General features: G+C 37.1%; 1 protein-coding gene across 2 annotated transcripts in view; it reads right to left on the reverse strand.

The window, feature by feature from the left end:
- GABRG2 (gamma-aminobutyric acid type A receptor subunit gamma2) overlaps positions 1–23,902 on the reverse strand; it is a 70,267-nt gene that overhangs the window by 42,103 nt on the left and 4,262 nt on the right. For both annotated transcript variants that reach the window (XM_064458962.1, XM_064458963.1), the window contains exons 2-4: positions 4,016–4,164; positions 2,308–2,375; positions 1,109–1,329 (exon numbers count right to left, since the gene is read on the reverse strand). In XM_064458962.1, the coding sequence (XP_064315032.1) occupies positions 1,109–1,329; positions 2,308–2,375; positions 4,016–4,164 (438 nt within the window). The remainder of the gene's footprint in view (positions 1–1,108; positions 1,330–2,307; positions 2,376–4,015; positions 4,165–23,902) is intronic.

Here is a 23,902-nt window from a genome sequence, read left to right on the forward strand (position 1 = left end):
TTGCAACATTAAAAGATTGTCCTTACCAAAGCTTCAGTTCTATTCATTAAAATTGTAATGAGTGTACTTTTCTTCAAAACTTTATTTTTAGCACCCAATAAACCAAAAGCAGAAAAAAACGCTTTGAAAAACATGCAGTCTAAAACTCAAATGGTCTTCTGTCTAACAAACATCTTTGATTCTGTACTCCTATTTGAATTATAAATTCTCTTGAACAAATGCTGTCTTTACATTTTACATAGGACCAATTATTATATTACATATAAAAAAAGTGAAAAAAAATACACTTAAGATTTTCACATTTAGGAAGTGTGTTACAGTCATTGGGAATATGATATTTGAGTTGTTACATGTTGCATATGTTACACTTAAATGTAGGCATATGCATAACTTAATTATTGAAAAGATAGTTTTTAAAGGTAGTCTGTCTCAGAAGAAAAGCTGTACATGTGCCTGAGAAATTGGGATATGAGCATATCAAGTTCAGATTAATGAAAATTTTAGTGGAACAGGCCATATCTGTAGGTTTGGGATCAAACTGTGAATGACCAAAGCTGAAATTATAATCCTTATTTTCATGAGCTATTTGAGGAATGAAATGCTTTTGCAGGGTAGACCTTCATCTTGGATTGTAATCAAATCAGAATAAGAGGCCTTTGATGCATGTAATACCTCCTTTATACCATCTACTTAACTCAAGGATATTTCAAAATCATCAGTTTAATCCAATAAAAAGGCAAAAGGCAATATGGACCAAACCAGTGGCAAACAATAAAACATACCTGGAAATGAAGATAATTACTATAACAATGTTTATATTCATTTTAGTATAGGAACATGACTATTGTGGAGCAAGACAGTACAATCTATAGGAAGTAATGAAACTCTTTACTGTGTCAATATAAGAAATGTGTCAAAACTCTATACTGTGTCAATATAAGCATGCAAGTAATATCTTCTAAACATTTTCTTTTCAGGGGTTTATGCTAAGTGAATATGAAAAAACCAATGTTTTTCCCTTTAGATTAATGCCAAATGACCTGAATTCACAGGACCTTTCCCCTTGGCTTTCCCTAGAGAAACTGAAATTAAGGTCATGTATAAATACCTCAATGTGTACAACACTCTGCCGTCATTCCAGATTCTGAGCATCCTATTAGGAGTTGTTATCCAATGAGCATCAGCTTTCTTGGAATTTCGGAAGAATGTATCTGGTATCCAGATCTTCCCAACCATGTTGCTGTTTAATCTGAGCACTTTTATAGTGCTGTTGAACTTCAGACGTCTGTCATACCACGTTTGGGCGAAAAATATATCAATTGTATATTCCTGTTGTGTTAACCAGAAATACTAATGAAAACATAGCACTCAGCGTTTCACATAACTCCTGATATGCTTTCCTTAATTTCATATGAAAAAAAATGTGACCTACAGAAGGTGATACAAGAACTGATAAAACCATGTTTTACAAACCATGGTTTACAGAAGATTATTGTTTAAAAACAATTTATTCTGGTTTTTTTCCTATTGACAGGTGAAACAAAGATGCAATTGAGTGGCATATGCACCTTTAATTCTGGGTCCCCACACCTCAATCCATGCCTGATCAGGTCAGAGAACAATTACTTAATCCCTTGGATCTAGGACAGGAAAGTTTTGAGCTGACTTGGCTGCCATAATTGCCTGTGCCCCCCAGTTAATATCACAAGTGGTGAAGTCTCACTTTCCCTGGCACCACAGAGCAGGCAGGAGCTGCAAAGGGAATTAGAGAATGGGAAAGAGCAATCTGAGATTTCTTTCTACACATGAAAATTACAAGAATGAAGTAGATATTGTGCCAGGACTAGACTATTTTCTGGCACTTGTATGAAGGTATAATTAAAATTTTCTCTAAGAATTTTGGAAAGAGGAGGGGAGAGAGGATCTAGGCTTTTCTAAATTTTATTTCTTGATGGCAGAAGTGGTAATATCACTGGTGAATGGTTTTCCTTATTTTGTAGCAATCTAGAAGCTCAGTTTTACAGGAGTTAAACTGTCACAAAGCACTTGAAAGTAGAGCACGTAAGACTGTAAGGATATGTTAAAACTATTGTTACATTTTTTCCAGCATAAAGCTCAGTTTCCCTGTCATGTAAAGAGTCATAGCTTGTATAGTCCTCGCATCCATAATAATAATAATAATGAGATTTTTAACATAATATAGGTATAGCACAACACTAAAACTAATGGAAGGTTTGTAATGTCAAAAATGATGGAGGCTTTCTAACAAAGTGAACGTTGTAGGAACGTTGGCAATCATTTACCTACCATATTGATAGCATTCACAGGTCCAATGCTATTTACGTACATGTCAGTGTGTATTACTGTTGGTTTAACTGGAAGAGAAACAACAAGAATCAGTAACATGAGTGAAGGTCAAAATCAACCACATGAAAGTCAAACACAAGCAAGATTATTATAGTACCTCTCTTGTATGGCTATAGTTGCATCACATTTAAATGTGCATGTATACAATAAATATAAATTTGCAGCAGTGTCTCCAGTTTAAAATTAGCTGGAGACACTTTGAGACAAATTCTTATATTGTTTATTCTGTCAGAACAAATTCACGTATGCTGTGAGAACAAATACTGTTCCGACCGTCGTCATTACCTTAGAGTGAGTCATATCTGACTGAGAGTATGTATATTTTGTGTCAAGTCACAGCAACGCATCTGGCAAAACACTATCAACAAAAGCAAACTTCTTCTTCTTATGATGTCTTGCATCACTTGTTTTACATTATAATGCCAAATGCAACATGACTGCTGTTGCCTGCAGAGACGGCTGTAGGTAAGTAACAATTTCATGAGCCCAAAGCAAAAATAATACTCAAGGCTCTAAAAGAGAAACGAAAACCGTTGTTAGATTAATTTATTTTGAAATTACTCTATTGTAGCTTTATTATTCTCATACACCTTGACTAAAACATGATTGTTTTTTCCAAGAAGCTTTTATGAATGCTTAATTTCTTTCTGTTCTCAAAAGTCTTAGATCATGAGAATAAGACAAATTCCTCTGCTCGTTTACACTACATACATACACTGAAAGTTAAATACTCATCCCTCACTGTGAAAAATTTCTCAGTTTATAAGCCTCTATAAACTTGCTAGAAACAGCTTCATTAACCTTGCTGCTCCCTGCTTTCCTCTGCCTGCCTCATCCATGAATACCCTGTGTTTTTCATTAATCTTTTACTGCTGTATCCTCTTCTACAGAAGTATTGTCTGCCTGTTCTGTGCCCACATGGAGCCTTCACAAACTGACATGCAGCAACTCAGGAAGATTTATCTCTTCGAGCTCCCTCAGTTATCAGTGGAGAGTAAGATTCCTGCAGAAGGTGATTCAGTCAAATAATGCTTCAGTTATGAGTCCAGGCTTGAGACTATATACTTATGTTGGGTGTGGAAAAAATCCAGTGAGGTTGGCCTTTCTTGACTGCAGTTATCTTTTGTGAACTTCTTTCTCTGTGCTGCATTCCCCAGCCACTTCTTGCCCTGCTGTGCAAGTGAGGGCCCATGCTACATCAGTCAATGCAGACCTGCTGCTGTTAGAGGCTTTGTCTCTGTCCATCATATCACACAAGGATCAGACTGCATTATCCTCATTTTGGCCTTCGTTTCCAATATATTATTTGTGATTCTCTAACACCCTTAGATATGCAAAGAGAAAAACTTGTTTTTTCATTCCCCAGAAGTTAAATTCTAAACTTCCTCTGCAGGTGCGTCATTACAAGCAGCCCGATTCAGCAAATCACAAGAATCTTATTTTATGTCTCAGGATAGATTTAGCAATTTTAATTTATGTCAGCTTCCAAATGATGACTACTCTTTGTGCCACTGATGTTTTACTACATTGTATTTTGTTTTCATAACTACTTTGAATGGATTCTGCTTCCTGAGTAGCATAATATGGTACGAAAAATTTTTCTTTTCACCACTAAATCAAAAGTCTTCTAAAAAGAAAACCAGCATACCTCCTATGTCGGGTCTTAACTTGTTGTCATATCCTTCCAGCAAGCCATTTAAAATAAGAGTGACATCACTCTCATGAACTTTGGGAGTCAAAACCCAGGTCTTATTTGAAGTGTAATCTTCATAATCATCATCTCCCTTTTGGGTGGAACTGTTAAAGAAATAAAAATGAAGAATGGAAAGCCTTGAAAAAAATGGGAATTTGTAGGCAACCTCCTCAGAGACAATACATTCGTAATCCAGGTTTTCATAGTACTCTACAAAACACTGAAAAATTGCCTGCTTTAAAAAAGGAGACTCACAGTAAAGATGTCACATAACGGTTGAGGTTACAGTTCATTTTAGCAACATTTCCTTTTGTACAGTTGAGATCATATGGTATTTATTCAAATGAACATCAGTGCTTATCACTTTTGGCAAGCTTATTTTTTCTCTCACTGACTCAGGTGGGACCTGTTATGAAACAAATCTAATTGTCACTTAGCTTATGCAACTCTCCACCAAAATATCACTTAGTATGTACACAGTGTTGTTGCATTACTTCTCTTTGAGAGAACAATTTGATGCAACACATCACTGACAAGACCAATAATTAGATTCATTCAAACAAACTGTCACACAGCTTTTCTCCAGTCTGGTGAACTTGAGCTTATTGTGCATTTGGAAAGTTCAGCACATATTGTTGCCAATGGTTTTCATTTTCACTTTTGCTAACCAGAACCTGGAGAGAATAAAAAGTCTATCTACCATTTCTTTTTTCTGATACTGAGCAGTATCACAGCAGATCTAATATAATTCAACCTGCTTAGCACGCTAAAAAGGGCAAGTTAGGAATCAGGAATGTGTAGCCTAGCCTTAATGGATGTTTTGTTTTCTTAAAATATGTGCCTCCGGTTCTAGAGGAGAATATAGAAACTACTTTAGAATACATCATCAGATATTTTCATTTGAGAATGTCAGTGGTAATCAGCCAAATGGTGCTAGGCAACTGTGGTTTTTGCATAATATGACCGTGCCCTTCTTTCCCGACTTGCTTGTTTCTGTGACAAAGTTTGAACACTGCTGGATAAGAAATTCTTAATGATACTAAAGATGTCTTAAGCCAGTCAGTGGAGTTTGGATATGAATGGGTCAAAGGCAGAAAATGTAATTATTTTCCTGTTTCAGCTAGAATCTGTACAAAAGTGGGAAAGAACACAAAGAAGTAGATTTTCGTGGGGGCTGGAACTCATGCTTGGCATACAAAGTTGCAAGCAGACACAGCTGACCATGGTCATGGGTGCAATAGTGAAGGGATAACGGGTCCCAGAGTCTGAAAAAGCCATTCTGTTAACACAGATTCTCACTCAGCTGAGGTCTTGCCCACTCACCCCTACAGTGCTATCCTGCTGGATCCTGCTTATACCTATCCAGAGTGGACGGCCTGAAGGCTTTCCTGTGTCGGGCATCTGGGAGCTGTTAGCCAACCACAGAAATACAACTTAACTATGAAAGAGGCTTCAGCTTCCTTCTTCCCCGTGGACACAGCTTAGCAGGAAAGAGCCACAACACATCTATGCCTATCTGTGTCAGACTCCGCTTGCCAGGAGGTGCTGAAGGTACAGTGAAATCTGAAGCAGCCTGAGACTGCACATAGGACTGTGGCAACTAGGAATGTATAGCATGTACTAGAGAGCCAGTCTTGCATTGCATTGAATTGAGTTTGGAAGCTGCTAGTGAAGCTGGGTTACTCTATGCCTTCATGACATGTACTGAGTACCACTCACTGCAGCCTCCAGGCACCACCTAACCCACCTTGCACCAGCAATATACATCTGGGAGCTTCAGTGCCACAGATCAAGAATAGGCAATCCAAGCTCCTCTCTCTGGCTACACAGGCCTGGACCTGTAGTGCTTTACTGGTAATTGAAAGTGGAGATTTACTTGGCAATGTGCTCCATAGTATTCTGCTGGTACTGACAAACAGGCCAAGATAATTAAATTAGTGGGGGCAATTTGTTTATTCAGCTGTCTGGAATTCAAGGGTCTAATTGGAATTCAAAGGAACGTAACTGAAGCAAGGTTCTCCATTCTGGAGGAAAGGAAATCCTTCTATATAGTCTTTGCAAGCAGAAGAAACTAGATTATAGGTTTTCAGTCTGTGCAAAGTGAATGAAAAAACCCTAACTTCATGTATGAAAAGACATATTCCTGTTTTATAACCAGTGAAACACCCATTCTCCAAAAATAATAGTTTTTTCTGAAAAACTAAATCAAATACATTCTTTTCACAAAAGCAATGTGTTCCTGAATATTGTGATGAGAAAACTTCAAAAGTCAAACAGCTAGTTAATAGAGTCTGGTGTACTGGCCAGTGCAAGATTAGAGCATGAAAAAGTATGTTTGTCTAGGACTTGTCTCAAATCTAGAACAACCTTATTGAAAAGCAGCCCACAGTCACTAAAACTTCCATTTCCTCTTGGTAATTATTTGTAGGAAAGAAATAGCTATTTGTTTGCTCATCTGCCATTTCAAGACATTTTAGCACTCCAAATCTCAAAAAACAGCAAATGTTTTACGAGATTAGTGTGAGAGAGAGAAGAGGGAGCACAGCCAATGTAACTAGGGAAAAAGGCCACTGAATTCCAGCTTTTATATGAATTCCAAGTGATCATGGGTTACCATTGGTATCCAGTTGTCTTTTAAATGTCTGTCTGTGTAAAAGGGCTGCATAAAAAGGAGTGTGGCCAGCAGGTCAGGAGAGGTTATCCTCCCCCTCTACTCTATCTTAGTGAGACCACATTTGGAGTGCTGTGTCCAGTTCTGGGCCCCCCAGTTCAAGAAGGACAGGGAACTGCTCAACCAAGTCCAGCAGAGAGCTACCAAGATGATCAGGGGGCTGGAGCATCTCCCTTATGAGGAAAGGCTGAGAGACTTGGGTTTGTTCAGCCTGGAGAAGAGAAGCCTGAGGGGGGATCTCATCAGTGCTTATAAATATCTGAAGGGTGGGTGTCAAGAGGATGGGACTGGACTCTTTTCAGTGGTGCCCAATGACCGGACAAGGGGCAATGGGCACAAGTTGGAGCACAGGAAGTTCCAGCTAAACGTGAGAAAAAACTTCTTTCCTGTGAGGGTGACAGTGCAGTGGCACAGGCTGCCCAGGGAGGTTGTGGATTCTCCTTCCCTGGAGACATTAAAAACCCACGTGGATGCATTCCTGTGCCCCCTGCTCTAGGTGTGCCTGCTCAAGCAGGGGGGTTGGACAGGATGATCTCCAGAGGTCCCTTCCAACCCCCACCATTCGGTGATTCTGTGGAAACTGCATACCAGCCAGAACAATCAGAGGTACATTTCTATCCAGATGAGTAGGGCTTTAGCTGTGCAGTGCCATTAATACTAATGAAAGTCATAATGACAAAGCCCTTTTCATTTCCTTAAGGCTTCCAGATCAGTCTTTCTGATTATATGACTAAATTTTACAAGTGCTTTTAATGTCCAGAACAAATTCAATAAAGCCCAGATTATTCCCAAATGTATATTGAAATCTGTTTTTATTTTTATGACTGCTAGAAGTTTTCAACTCTGGTAATACAAGTATGCAAAGAAACACATATTTACCTATTTGCATATTACAGTATAATTTTTTGGAAGTTAATGTTTCAGACACTGATACAAAATCTCACTGTTTAAGACATTCCCACTCCCGATGTTAGCGCTCTTGGAAGATGTCTGCAAGACTGCTCCACATAAATCCAGTTTCCCTGTTTGGAAAAGAGATGGCTTAAGAGGGTCAGAACCCAAACCTGAAATTTCAAGTCATAGAGTAATTAGAGTTAGAAGGTGCTTTTGGAGGTCATCTCATCCAATCCCTGCTCAGTTTGCCCCCTAAACCTGCATGAGGTAGCTATGATTGTAATTACTTACATATATATATATATAACCGTGAGTGTGTCTAACATTCAGGGGGGCTCTTTCTATGTCTCAAATTACTTGAAATACCTCTTTACAAAGCAGATGGAGGGCAGAAATCACTACATGTTAATAAACAGTTATTAATATAGATCAGAAAGTGCATTAATTTGGACTACATAAATATTTGGGAGGGATTACAGCACAAGACTGAGTCATTTTTAAAATTTATTTTTATAAAATGTGCAAAGATCTATGAACTGGTATCTCAGTCTACAATTACACACAAACCTCATTCTGCCAATGAGGTTTTTACCATGGCAGGGGCTAAAAAGAGTTTTAACTCATGTTTCTTATCTTCTTCACTATAAAATACACAAACGAATCCTAATTCTGCATTAAAAAAGTTTTTACTTGGTTTGTAACATTTATATAGCTCTTTTGGGTTTTCATTGGTGAGGTGTAACTTCAGCACACCAGACATTCAGGACTGGGTTCTCCAGATCTTTGCCAGTGCACATCACCCATAAGTTTTTTGCAATACCATCTGGGCAAATTTAATCATTCACAGATCAAGTGTAACCTCTGTGGGCAGAGGTACCTTCTGCAGGTAAAACCAGGTTCACCAAACAAGGGATAAAGAACTAATGAAAAGATGCTCTATTTCACTGGCACAGCTTCCTTTGCAGACCTCTTAGCACTAAAGGCCTTATTTCTGTACTGGAATATGTTGAGATCGTAGAAGATTAGTTCAGTCCGTCCCATAGGATATCTTTGCTGAGAAATCACTGATGTGTTAGGAAAATCATTTTTTTCCAATCTTCTTTTCTAAACCTTTTCCAGAAGACACAGCAAAACCCATTAGTCAAAGGTTTCGTTGAGGTGCTGATATACTCTTCTTTTGGCAGACCAAAACTGTGAAAGCCCACATTACAGTTTGGGAATTTATTCCTCTTTTTAATAGATTTAGTGTGATTTCTTTTCTTTTTTGCTTTTATTTCTGCAGAATCAAGATTGATACCTCCATAAAAATAATCATCACTTTAGTAAAATTTAGCAAATAATTATATTAATGTCATTTAGCTGTCTTATATTATTATAGTTTCAATCCCTTTGGCTTAAATTCTTTAGTTCAAAATTAAAAATAAAGGATAGATTATCTATTTCAAAACCACTGTGTTTTAGTTAATTGCTAACATAAAGTCAGCACTATAACTTTTGATGGTCTCTGCTGTTCCATGGCATCTCTATATCAAAGACACTCTAATGTAACTTCCAGAAGAATCATACGTAGCATTTCTTGGAAAGACACTACCATATGTTGGTAAAGCTACACCATACATTATTAAAAATCACAGGCAGCAGCAATAAACTTTTAGTCCAAAATGAGGGACAGATTGGGCACATCTTATTTCATTAGTGAGCAATAACTCATGAAGGATATACCTTTGAAATAAGGTAAATATTTCCTAATCTGCAGGAACATGATTTCCACAATTTGTTACAAGTAGTAGAAGGGAAATTATACTCTTCTCTGATACCAAAACCTACCATGACTGCTCAGTCTCTCACCATTCAGATATGAGGTTGTATACTGAGCTGGTCAAAATCTCTATAATTCCAGTGACTTTAAATAAGGTATGCCAATTTGTGGCTGGTGTGGCTCTTTCCTTCAACTTTCCTAAATACAGAAAATGGATTTTAACTATTTCTGAGTGTTCAATTACAAAACTTCACACAAGGGTCAATTATCCCTGCTGGAATCTGCCTGCTAGTGCTTTGCTGTTTGCAAGCAGAATCAGAGCAGCCACAAAGTGCCTAAAGAAAAAGCCCTGTAGCAGTGCTGAATAGCCAAAACCTAATCAGTTTAACTCTAATTAAAAAATTGAGTTTATTTGCAAAAAAATATCTGACCATAGCAAGTAGTCTATAGAAGCTACAGAGCCTACAGCAAAGATTTAATAAACTGCTCACACATATGGTGAGTCTTCCACTTAAAGCACCAATATTTTCTGCCTCTCAGTGGAGGACTGAACAAAAGCTTGCTATTTTACCTAACAGCACTGTTTAACTTTATGAATAGTCAAGCTAAATTAATTCTCTGATGTGCATAAAAAATTACCCTAATCTATAGGTCATACATTATTCATGGTGATAATATGGTCACTGTGAGGGAAGGACATGTTGCAAGTTCCCACTATGGATACAGAGATGTTGAAAGCAGATGCAACATATGTGTACATAGAGAATAATGTATTGCCGGAGATTACAGTGTCTGTGGAAATCTAACTGTATCTATATTTTCTCTTGTTGAGAGCCAATATTATTTTAAGTAAAGCTATCTCAGTTGAAATAGAAAATGTTTTCATAAAGCTGATCCTGTATTCTCTCTCCTGTTCATATTTCTATTCTTTCCATTTGTATTGTTTAAATCCTAATTCTGTACCCAGGACCATGCTCCTATCTTTATCACAAAAATGGTACCTATTTTCTCTTTTACTTCTAGATGTTCATCACGATACCCAAACTTCACTTCTCTTAGGCTTGCAAATCATATAATGTGAAGATTAATCTTGTCCCAAGTCAATTCCCGCATCAGAGATGGAAACTCAGAATGTTTTGCTTAGAGAGGAAAAGAAGAGATCCAATCAGTTATCAGAAATTCCATAAAAGGAAATGGAGACCGTGTTGAGAAATCTGAACTGAAAAATCACAGAGGAAGTGTCTTGTTGTCCTGCTCCCTCCACCTAGAACTGTGATGCTGGTGAGACTGCAATTCTGGTACCTGGGTGGAGCTTTGTTTCAGAAGAGCCTGAAATACTAGATTCACAGTGTTTCCAGAAAACCTTGTTTCAGACTTTGCCACTTGGGAGTATTAACTGTATTGTGGCCATTTGACGTAGTCAGGTAGTGAGGGAGGCTGAGGAAGTTCACAGGGAGAAATAAAATAGTTTTCACCTCTACGTAATGGTTTGGGTAGGTTGGATTTTAGGTAGTTCACTTGTAGAAGATAGTTAATTTCCTAGGCAGTGGCTACTGCCACAGCTATCGTTCCATGAACTATCCAAATCATGTGAAGTATTTAAAAAATTTTCCTGAAATGATCAGTGCTTAAAAACAAAAAAAGCTGAGTTTTTCTGTCATTCCTAAGTCACAAAAGTACTGAAGTGTACAAGAAAAAAACCCTACTATAGTAAGACTACAATTCTCATAAATAAACTGTTATAGCTGAAACACTAGGATTAAGTAGGGACTGAGCACACAAGTATCAAAATGTGTATTCAAGACCCAGAAATCACTAGAGTAGCACAGATGAGTACTCCCAACAGATGACTTTTAAGTCATCTTTATAGTACAGGAAGGCCCTAGAGCGCCAGCAATCATACAGTCATTTCTGAAAACTGCGCCTACATCGAGACTTAAAGGCCAGCCACATTCCTGTGAACATTTACACTGCTTTCCACTAAAAGAGATGATACCTGGCAACACAGCATCTAAGTATGCTGTGGATTTTATAGGCCACCTTCTAGTCATTCAGCAGCTCACAGTATCCTCACTGGTATTTGTCAGCCATTTCGAGTAAAGCAGTCCAATTCTTAAACCTCTTCACAGACTTTTAAAATATTATATGGCAATGTTGTTTTTGTATTAGTCACTATAAAACTGCCAATCATGATAGACTAGTTTATCTTACAGTCAATCTACATCTTCCCCAAGACGCGCGCTCACATTAGCTACCACACCTTATCATATAATAAATTTTAGCCCTTTGTACTTACAGTTAAAGCATCTATTTTCCGTATTTGCAGATTCAGCTGAATGTGGCTACAGCAACTGTTTACACAGAAAGGTTGAAAATGAAAAATTTAACTTGGTTTAAGTTTTGCTTCCTTCCTGTAATTCTGTGAAAATGCTTTTTAAAAAAGCCCTTTGGAGTGCATTTATCGAGAGTGATACCAATAAAACCTCTGTTTTGTAGTATCTGCTGTGTTTTAGTTTAGTTCACTGCAGTGTAATTTTTGCATTGCACAACTGATTGGATTCAAGTTGTGAGTGAGCATGAGGGTTATTGTCCCTTTAAAAATATTTCTAGTACCAACAAAATAGGCTAACGGCCAGTTGTCACCAAAATTACCAGAAACAAGGACCAGTGTTAGCAGTCCTGACAAAGCACCAAAAGCTGAAAAGTAGCACCCAGTCTAGAATCTGTTCCTCCAGCAAAAAGTTGGAGCACATTGGTTAAATACACTGATGAAGGATTTCCATCTTCAGACCTATCAGAACAGATCGATGTGACTGACCAACTGAACTGCACCACAACGTAAAGCATGTGGGCAGGGAGAGGAAATACATGAAACCCCCAGGGAGGATAGCAAAATATAGAGCAATGAAACAAACTTGTATAGCCAGTAACAAACAAGAGAGATAATTATAGAGACAAGCACACATCACTAATTTTGAACACCCTGAACTTGAAGTGCAGCATTTATACTTATGAGAACTCTGGAGGAGTCTAAGATGTAATCAGATGATTCGGATAAGCCTCCATAACTTAAGATGATTATTTCAAAATTTTTTTTGAGCTGGAATTTTGGATGAATATGTTTCCTTACACTTAGTTTACTGGAGGTTATATAATCTACTCATTTGTCTTTTTTACTGCAGTTATGGCTACTCATTTTAGTGGCAACTGAAGGAAAGCATTAGCTAGACACAAACAGAAAGAGGAGAAAATGGTTCAGATATTCTTCTCCATCATTGGGTTAGCTTTAGCTGATCTTGTACTTTACTTGAAATTATCTACCTATATCTAATTGTAAAAGGTGTAACCTTGGAATTCTGTGAACCTCAGAAGGCTTATTTTTTGGTTTATCTTCCTCTCTACCTCTCTCCACTTCCATCCCAGCTCCTTCTATCCTCATATTACATTTCTTAAATGTAATACATCCCTGCATGTGAAATCTAAGGCACTTGGGGTATGATTTTGCCTGTTGCTATTACTCAGTTCCTGCAGATTTCCACTATAGCTGGGAGAGCTCAAGAGAGGGAGTAAAGCTAATGGCCATTACTGAAATGTGATCCAAGTAGGTCTTTTTTAGTGTGAGCTCTCTTAATTTTTTCTGGCTGTGTTTTATTGTATGTAATTGTAATCTGTTACTATTATATGTAATTTCCCCAATAAGGTACGTTGCTTTTACAAAACATTGGTCTAAAATCTCACTATAAACTAACAAAAGGAGCAAAAAGCTTAATTCTTTTCTCAGTGAGTAAGATTAGGAAAACATGGATGTCCTCTAGCCACCTATTTAAACAAAATTTTCTTAAAAAACCCCAATCCTGTTGCTCAATTAGATTTGAAAAATGAAAGAATAAAGATTCTTGTTCTGTAATACCCCACGAGGTACTCATATTCATGACTTTTCAGAATACTTGCACAGATTTTTTTTCTATATTTTGTCTGGTAATTTCACCCAGAAGGAAGTAATTTCTGGAATCAATCATTCATAATGTAGTCGTCTTCACATCACTATCTATCAATGTTTAAAAACAAACAGGTGAGGTGCTAGAAGAGTCAGCAGTTTTGTTTATTGAATAACCCTCCTGAGCATTTTTTTGAGATTTAGAATACCTTTTTTCATCTACAGACGTGAGCTTTAAAATTCAAGTTAAACTGAATATAAATCCTCATTAGAATTAAATCTGTCAGGGAATGTTTTCATTCTTGTCTTCTATGTCCCTGTACACAGCAAAGCACTGAAATGTGGTGTTTCCCAGTGTTGGGCTGGCAGTCAGGAACATTTAAAGCTTACCCCAGTTAAAGGACTAGTGTCCTTCTACTTGCTATGATCAGCCAAGTTATATCAGCTCTGCATGTAAATGTAAACCACTTTTATACCATAAATAGGCGCATAAATATGCCTTATTACTTTTGTTTGGTGAAGACTAGGCATGATGGTAAACCATCTCATTATGGAGGAAGAAACAGTCACTAACCATGCTTAGGAAATGACTTTGCATAGCTGGGAATCACACTTCCAGTACACTTATCAGCAATGTTATAGTCCATATCTTTGGAAAAACCAATTAGGTTGTACAAACCCTGAATGATTAGGGAGCCAGTCAAATCTAAAACCAATGTAGACTTATTCTGAGTATTTTCTTAATTATTGCTTCTTTCAGATCATGGAGGTATCATCACTGAAATGTTTATTAGATAGAAATATGTCTTGAAGAAAGAGCTGAATGAACAGAAAATAGTTGCTTGACATACATGTCTAACTCATAGTGAAGCTAACTCATTCACAAAAATGAGTGTAAGCAAATGGTGAAAATTAAACTGATTTTTGTTGGGGTTTTTTAAACAATGCTTCTGATTTAACTTCATTTTTAATGCATGGTAACCAATAGTAACCCAAGTGTTCCCACATAAACTGTCTTATATCATGCAAGACGCTGTTTGCACTCATGCTCATAAAACAGACTGTGCAGGGGTGGATGTGGAATTTAGTTCTGATAACAGGGTAGATGTGTGATACATTAAGAATGTAAGTGGCAAGCTAATGTCCCTATGTCAGCTGAGTAGGAAAATTGTCAACAAGTGTACCTGAATTACCCGTAAGGAATTTATTTATTTTGATGAAATGACCTTGCTTGGTTTTGTTGTGTAATTCTGGCGGGCTTTCATTGGTGTTTGGTACTGTCGTGATAGTTTTAGGTCAGGGTGTCCTTAATTCTGTGGGGCATATGAACATCCTAGCTTCTGGATGAGGATCGTTAGCACCTCTGCTGTAATATGCACACAGGCAGGGTAATTCAACAGCAAAGCCACCCCATGCCTGTAGCCCTCTATGCTGCTTCCCATGTCCACTTCTCAAGGCCTCTGCTGTCATACTAGGCTTGCATTTCTCTGCACTGTATAACTATGTAAATAACACAGTCTTCATAGAGTCACTGCTTGTTACTATTGTACATATAAAACTATGGTTGTACCATGACCGAAAAGTCAAACAAATAAGCCATAGATGCCTGGTCCATTAGACAAATTGCTGTGGTAGTTAGATCAAGTAAAACAAAGCTGTGGGCAGGTCAAGAAAAGTTTAGACCCAGCAGGCCTGACGAGCCTCTGTCCTGAGGCTTTGCAAGCTCAGCGCAAAGATTATGGCCTGTCATTAGCAATGGCCATGCTGTATTGCAGGGCTACATGCTACAACCCACAAATGTTCCTTCCAAGGTAGATGTTGATGCAAAGCTGCTACATCTTCCTCTCCTATTTATGCCCCACTATGACAAATGTTTTGGAACAAAATTTCAAAAAGAAATTCCAGGGTACAGAAAAAGTTGTAAAACACATACTGTGGATATCTATTCCATAGAAAGAAAGCCTCACTATTAAGCATATTCACCTTTTTATGCCAGAACTTCAAAATCTCTTTCTGAAAAAATGGTAAATCATTTTAATGGTGCTAAGTAATAAATAATATTGTGACTCTGCAACTTCATTTTAATGAGAAGAAACTCTGTATGAGTTCACTACCTTATTTCTCTTTTGTTTTTTTTTTTTGCCTTTCTGTCAGTCACTAATAAGCAAAATGTAAGGCACATAACATGCAAATTCTACCTAGCTCTGAAATTTTTGACATTTGAGTGGGCTAGGCATAATGATCACTGCAAAGACTATCTTCCTATCCCTTATATTTAAATGTGACTATTAAAGCTAGTCAAAACACCAGGAAAATAGGAGCAATTTCTAGTTCACACACATACAAACATGTATTTCCCAGACTTTTCTTTTTCTTCCAGAAATATTTTAGCATACCTTTTTTACTACCTCTCATCAATATAGTAGAATTTTATTTTATAAATTGTCGTTGTTCTGATTATGATCAGAGAAGTTTGTCTTTGTAAAAGGAAAGAAACTTAAAGGGAAAGCTACTGGAACCTCATTTTATAAGTAGATGGTATTCAGGGATGGAGAAAGATGGATGCCTCATAACTCAAAAAGAGGGCAAGAATCAGAACAATAACGGAGGAGCAGAAGCTAAGAGTGGGTTTGATTAATGTGTGGAAATGGCTACAAGGGTCAGAAATAGCAGTAGCGGTAGCCATAAACATACTCCAAAAACATTACTTTGAAAAACTGCATTGGGAACCACATTTATAAGGTATAACTTTTACCAATTTATTTCTGAAATTCCTGGAGGGGAGAAGCCACATTAAGGTCTAGGAGATGTAGACTCATGCAACTAGAGTTTCAAAATATGTTTAGCAATGGAATAATATAGAGTACAGAAGATACTACAGAGAAAGATACAAAGTATTGAAAGACAGAGGCGGAAATGTTTCCTTCGGTTTGAAAGGTTATGTAAGAGGATTTTTTTCTTGTCTTCTCTGCAGCTCTATACTGTGGCTAAAACAAAGGGCCCACTAAATGTGCTGCAGAGACTGTTTCAGCTGTAAACTAAAATGTCCATATTTTCAGGCCACAATGTCCAGATCCCCAGCAGGTTTCCTTGGCCCTTTCTCAGAGCTCTATGGAGCATCCACCGTGGTACAACAGCAATGAACTTTAAAGGTGAATCAATAAAAGACCAAGTAGTAAGAGGCAGCTGCTACCACCTGACATTACTAGGTCATTCTGAGCTAGTCCATCCCCAGCTGTGGGGGCTCCATTTAGGAGATGTGAGCACCAGCTACGTGTGGTGTCGTTTATAGAGATTGTACTGTTTGTAAGCACTGAAGCAAGATTCATGGAGATATTCAGAGTAGCAACACAAAGCATCATGGCAACTAAGAATAAGCTAATTGGTGAAATGTAGATGGTTTCATACCCCATTTTCTATGCATATAGAGAAAGCACCATGATGCTTCACCAATATTGCTGGCCCTTTGTGGATCTTATCCAAACTGCATAATCAGGAACTTTTTAAAAACAGGAAGAGTCTTTTCGTGACTCAAGCAGATGCCAGATGGGACCGTCAGGTGAAGATGGAGACCTGAAATCTTGGAAAGAAGGCAAATCCCTGAAATTAATGGAACATGAGCAGAAGCTAAGGAAGCATAAAGATGTTTTACTAATCACAGCATGTCTTCCCCATGGAAAAATTCATCTTCAGTTTCCCTTGCTAGATATCCAGCAGCTTTTTATTAGCTACAGATTTATGCAGAATAACTGGCAGAGTACTGATAAGAAGAAATACCACTGGAAGCCACTGAAGCAAAACTTCTACATGCGATTTATTCTCCTGAAACCCTGGAGAATTTGGCAAACACACCTCAAAATAATTTATTAAATAAAGAACAGGTGCTATTCCAAGCACTACAGTTTTACAGGAGACATTACCAGTAAAATAGTTTAGGAGAGAGGACATAACTGGAATAGATTTGCTGGCAATGTTGGAATTTTCAGCTTATATCTGTCAGAGTTTCCAGAATTATGCTTTTCATACTGCCAGCTGCTTAGTATTCTGATCCCAGTGCAGAAAACCATGTTGGTAAACATTTAAACAGGAGTGAAAGTGCTTTTCTGGATGAAGGCTCAAATGCTTAAATCCTTGCAGAATGGAACCCCAGTTTAGGTGTCTCAGCAGGTGTCCCAAGGTATCAATGCAGACATGATTTCTCTGTTGAAGAAATATGTTGTTCACATGCTGTTTGGAATTCTTTCAGGTAAACTGAAATGAGAAGTCCTATTTAAAACATGTACTATTTATGATTGGACATAATTTGACTACTAATCTTCTGGGTTTTTTTAATTAAATCTTCTCATTACTACCTTATCAAGGAGCTCAGAACATTGCATATGCAGGTAACATTTGCAAATAACAAATGTTTCTCATTTTTAATCTGACTATATATTGCATTGAATTGAATCACCTCTGCTGCTTATCTACTATAGAGACAGTAGATAAGAGCTTTGGGGACCATAACAGAAGAATTGCTTTTACAGATATAGTGTGTTTCCTTTTTTTCCTTCTTCCTTAACAAATTGTATAATTAAAGCTGCAAACAATTTTCTCTTCTAATACTCTCCAAAAGCCTTCACATACTCAGAACTTTTTCAAAGTTACCATGTGAGCTAAAATTCTTGGTTTCTGGCCAAAGATTAATTTTACTTCAAAGCTTAAAATAAAACTCACTTTTTGAAATCTGTAAGGATAAAATTATTCCCTTTTAAAATCAAATCTATATAGGGTTTGTTTTCACACATATAATCCCTAGATGACTGAATAGTAAATTCTGGAACTCATTATAGAAATAATCCTTATTAAGAAATATACTAAGAGTAAAAGTGATAGGATATTATGTGGTTAAAGTGTATTAAGTGGGTATAAAAGTGGTTCAAAGTGGTTGATATTAATAGCAAATAATTTGGAATTGCTTAATTTCATTTCTGAGAAATGAACTCTCTCTAGAGGCAGTGGTGGCTTGTTGTGAGAGGAAAGAAACATTGTCCTTGCCTGGCCAAAACACAGGTCTCTTAGTTTTACAGCCTTTTGACATCAAGGAGGCAGAGTTGTGGATCTATATCACAACAACCAGTGGCAGAGAACAATATTTTCAGGTTGCTCACCATTGCATCTTAAATATGGTGTTCAGAGTCTCATTACTTATGCTGGACTTTGAAGTTAAGAATTTGGCCTTGACTAGATGATCTCTGAGGGCCCTTCCAACCTGTGTTTCTGTGATTCTGTGATTCTGTGATACTGTGAACTTTAATCTCATGTGCTGCATTAGAGCTTTATTAAGGTTTTAAGTCATTTTAAGTGCATGCTTTAAGTCTTTAAAGTAGCTTAGTGAGTTTTTTAGCATTTCCCTTAGAAACTAGGGAAATAAAATGAAAAAAAAAGGCATTATTAATGTAATGTTGATTGTCCTTGCCCCCAGGAGCTCACAAATATCCCATACATTTATTCAGTACAATGCAGTCTTTGATACTAGTTAATTATTTTCGTCCAAGAGAAGATCAACAATATTTGTGATTGTATTCTATGGTCCTCCAAGTATTTTACTGCTGGTAACCTTCCCCTCTTCTAAATCCTTACCTTTCAAGAAAATAGTTATTTCTTTACTGTGTTATAAAACAAAATTGTAATATTCAAACATATTTGGGTTCACAGCCCTCACAGGCTGTAGGAGCAAAATCCATAATTTCAGTTATGTATACAGAAGCCAAAAGGTGTCTTTTTGGTCTTCAAGTTCAGCTACTAGACAGTTCTTGGCAGTGTAGATATTATTACATGGATCACACACCTCATCTTCTTTTCCAAGCCATCTTACAGCATGACAACTCCTCCAGCCAAAGTTACTTATCGTAGTAAGGGAGTTGCTTCTCTCTCCTTTTACTGCATAGCTGAGAGCTGCTACCTGCATTCTCGCTTGTGTTCTTATTTGAGTGTGGCATTTCCCTGGCCTCTAACTTCCAAAACATATACACAGGCTATCATCACTTAATGAAAAACGTTGTCCTGCATTTATCACCTTTGTTAAAATGATCATAATAACCCCTCGTTCTGAATCCCTGCACTGGTTTTCTATTTGAAGGAATAGCAGGCTTCTTGTCACTATGTTAAAAATGCTGTATAATTCAAGCCATCATAATTCACTTCCATATCTCCTTCAGTTCTGCCTCCTATTCACGGTAACTGTACACCCTTTCTGGGCTCATAACTGAAGTCCTTACCCTCCGTAGTATGTAACTCTAAGAGCTATCAGTGATTCGTCCATAGAAGGTCAAGATGACTGTAATTTTAATTATATAGCAATTATTTGGTGGCATTCTTCATTCACTGACATTTGTGTGCTTGTTTATTTTGGTGGGGTATCTGTTCGGGCAATGGTTTCACAACTGTTTTGAAAATATTGGCTATTACCACAAATAAGCATGAGCTAACGATCTGTGTATAGAATTATATTATTGATTTTTGAGGGGTCAGGTGATTACTTTTCTGCACATAGAGGCACCTTGAATGCCTAAATTTTTGAAGAATGGCTCTTAGGCCACAAAAATAGAAACCAGAAATGTTGTTCAGGATAGCAGAGGGGGAAAGACGATGGATTGCAGGCTCCTTGATGAACTGTTCCTGATTGAAACCTTTTTAAATGTTAATCTACAGTGTGAAGTTTTTTGTGTCTTCATCTGGTTTTGGAGATTTTCCTCTTCAGGATGCAGAGTGCATCCTATACCACCCTTTCATAGGATGTACACGAAATGGCCATGAGATGACTGATCTCCTTATCTGACCATTGTGAGTATTCTCATGCTCGTTCTGGTCAGTGACACACTTTCTCCAGCTTTATCAAACAAATGCACGGATCAGTAGGTCCCAGAAGTGCATTATCAAGTAATAATATATTGAATAATATATTGATTAGTTTAGTAAGGCTTTCTAGCATTATCTAATTCATATTAATTGTTCTTAATTGTTCTTTTTCTCATTCTTTCTCCTATATCTTTTTCTCTCTTGAAAAATAATCTAAGGGAATTAGATGAAAGTGGTATTGAGTAGATAATCCTCAATCTGTCACAGCAGGCAGATTTCTGCTTGGATCTGAAGATATCTTACTACAGATTAACAAAAGCTTCATATGACCAGAACATGCTATTTGTGTTACACAATATAACTTTGAATCACCACTGAAGGCAAATATTCATCGTCTGATATCACCCACTGTTTTCCAGGGAATTCTGTCAGAAGGTTATTTTGGGTATGCATGAGATCCTCTTTAAGATGCATTTCTCATCAATGTATAGAACCATAAGCATTTTTCTGTAGAACATGGAGTATTCAAAAAGCTTAGAAGATAAATAGCTCAGAAAAAAGCTGGTCTTTCATCTCAGGGGTTCACACCGAAGTCCAGGATGATATTCAATAAAGAATATAATTTCATACATGATTACCTGCATCATTTGGAAAGAGCTAATGCAAACATAAAAAGTAGATACCTTCTTCTCGTTCCATTCCTTCCAAATGCTTGTTATTTTCCTTCATTTCTTTGAAATAGGTTTCTTTTTTTCCATATATTGATGTTTTATTTCTGGTAATAATCTGTATATGTTGGCTTAGGTTTTGCAAAAATGCTATTTCTTTGATGTTTTGCTGTCTGTCTGCAAACAAATGAAAGTTCTGCCTTATAAGTGTAATATTTAGTTTCATATACAATGGCTGGATTTCACAGCTAGGCCTACACATTGTGCTGTGCTTTACTGAATATGTGTGTAACTGTCCTTCCACTAAATCTGAAAAAATATAACTGATCCTGGAGACAAGAAAGTCTGACTTAGACATTAGTGATTTTCTTCCTTAATGATAATAATTTGCTGCATTGTGATTCTTGTATAAATTACTGAAGAAATTCTGACACCTGCTATCACTTTGCAGTAATCATAATGTAATGATTACTTGGGGCACATCAGCTATATATTGTGCCATGTATTTTGCATCTGGCAGATGCCAATAGCAGAAGCTAAGAGCAAAAGGTCAGGGCAAGAATATAACGATGCTTCCCTGGTAAAATCTCTCCGCTTCCAGAAACATGCAGCTAGAGATTTCCTATAATGAAATGTTACCACTGAGTTTAATGGACTTTGAAGTATTTTTCTTCTTTTTGAATCAATATAAATCTTTGGGCTCTGCATTACCTCACTGATTAGAAAGCAAACCATTTTCATAAGTTTTCAGGCAGCCAATGATAATTGCATTGGGTGCTCTATGCCCTTTTATGTTAAAGAAAATAAGTAATGCTTCTGTAGCCAACTTTTTTCCATGTTTCTCAGGACATCACATGAAAAAGCATTATGCAGCTGAGGTAGCAATTTACACGGACAGGTGTTTGCTACATTTCTCTTCTGCTTATGCAGTCACTGGTGGTTTTCAGCAGCATTAAAGCCTCCTTTTTTTTTTTTTTTTTGACAGTAGTTGTGTTAAAAATATTACCCAGTTATATAAATAAGAGGATATCACCATGTGTCAGACTGAATACCCAATATTCAGTCTGACAAGACTTGCATATTAATTTCCTGTCACAACTATACAAATACCCCAGAATCACACTAGATGTAATCCTCACTGTTCTCTCAATAGCTTTCTTCAACCTACCACCTTCGCCCCTCTTTTACATCAGTTCGTCTCAGCCAGTTGGCAGGTGCTGGGACTTGTGAAGATATGTACCCACTACCTCCCTCTTCCTACTCTTTTTTCATATGGATGAAAAAAAAATACAGTTTTTTGTAAATTTCTCACATTGAAGGAGATGGTTACACATTCTGATATAAACGAATTTCTAACTATTTCATACGGCAAGTTTAAAAGCAAGTAATATTATTTTCTTGTTTCCAATTAAAAAAATATTAAATGCTGTTTTTTCCACCTTCTGGCTTAGTGCAAAGCTAAATTTCTTCTTAGTTGGAAGAATCAAATCAGCAGGTTACTTCTGGACATCACAAATGGAAAACTGGGCCCAATTCAAGCAACAGCAAAGTTCCTTCTTACTGCACCAGAGCTCTTCTGAGCCAGGAGCTCACCTAAATAAAATGCCTGTAAAGACAACACACCTCTCCAGGTGTACACACCAGGTGAATTCAGACTTTTATGGTATGCTTTTTGTTAGTGTCATGACAACTTGGACCGTAATCCAGTATCAAAATGGAACATGCAATGAATGTTAAGTTTTAAGTCATCAGAAGTCACTCATCCTATTGAGGCTAAAGTTTAAAAAAATCAGTACATTTAGAATGAAAAAAAAAATAGCTCTTCAACCTTCTTTCTGTGCTTTGGATATATTCATGAGGGGCAATTGCAGTCCATAATTTCATTAGTGCTCAACAAGTTTGTTTTTAGTCTCATTCTATGAAATAGGCTCTTCCTTACCTAATAATAATTATAGTTACCTGACTATGGAGATGGACTTTTTCTTCTGCAGCCTTTTTATTCATCATATAATAAATGTATCTTGTTCTAAGTAAACAGCTTTCACCTTTCAGCCCAGAAGCATACCTCTACTTCCAGTGAAGTTACCTGGATGTCTATTTCTGTCAGCAGTTGACCTATCTTTTCTAAAAAAAAATAAACGTCTTTTTTTTTCTTTTACTGCCACAAAATCTCCCTAGTTCTTTTTCAGAACTTCCATTTGCAGAAAACAAGCTCTGTTCTTGAATGGAGAAAGTTCTTGACATCCACGAGGGCCAGGACAAAAGCTATGTGTTACTTCAGATCAATCTACATTACAGTCTGCGGCCTGAAGTGGAGTGCAAATTTTAAGATGATCTTCAATACAGAATTAAAAAGAAAGCATGAAGAAAAAAAGGTTTTAGACGTATTGTAAATGATTTAGCTGGAATGTAGGTTGAGAGTGTTCTGCAAAACGTAAAAGCATTATGCAGTGTAAGGAACACTTCTTCAAGATTCTTACTGAGTTATAAGTTAACTTTGGGATATTTCCCAGTTCTTACTTATGAACACATAACTATAGGTCCTGGTCCTGATATAGGTGTAGGTCCTGGCTTTTCCCTCAGCAACAGACTGTCTTCAGTGGGTCAGTGATTACTGAGAAGATAAAACTAGGCCCATCATGTGAGGAGATTCCTAAAACTGCTGAGATTTTCAGCTTTAGGTATAGGATAGGGGGTTCAATTCTTAGTAGACATAACTGGGAAGATGGACAATTGAACCTTACCATCTGTGTTAAAGGGAATTTATATTGCAGTAAATGTCCATAGAAAAAGTACAGGACTAGATAGGCTATGCAACATAAAAATTTAAAAAAAAACCCAAAACTTCTGTTCTAACATCCTGATGTCAATCATTTTTTATGTGTAGATTTTCTAAGCCCAAATTAAGCAAGCCCCCAGGTAGCATTGTATTCTTCACTGCCATTCTCACATAATCTACCTGTTTTTGTCTGTAAGACTGTGGGTGGGGCTGCAGGTACAATAGTTTGTAAAGCAGCCATTTGACTGTACCAATGAAGCAGAGAACCGTAGTACACTCTAGTTATTCTGTTGA

The sequence above is a fragment of the Phalacrocorax carbo genome, chromosome 8 (assembly GCF_963921805.1).
Source record: "Phalacrocorax carbo chromosome 8, bPhaCar2.1, whole genome shotgun sequence".
Taxonomy (NCBI): Eukaryota; Metazoa; Chordata; class Aves; order Suliformes; family Phalacrocoracidae; genus Phalacrocorax; species Phalacrocorax carbo.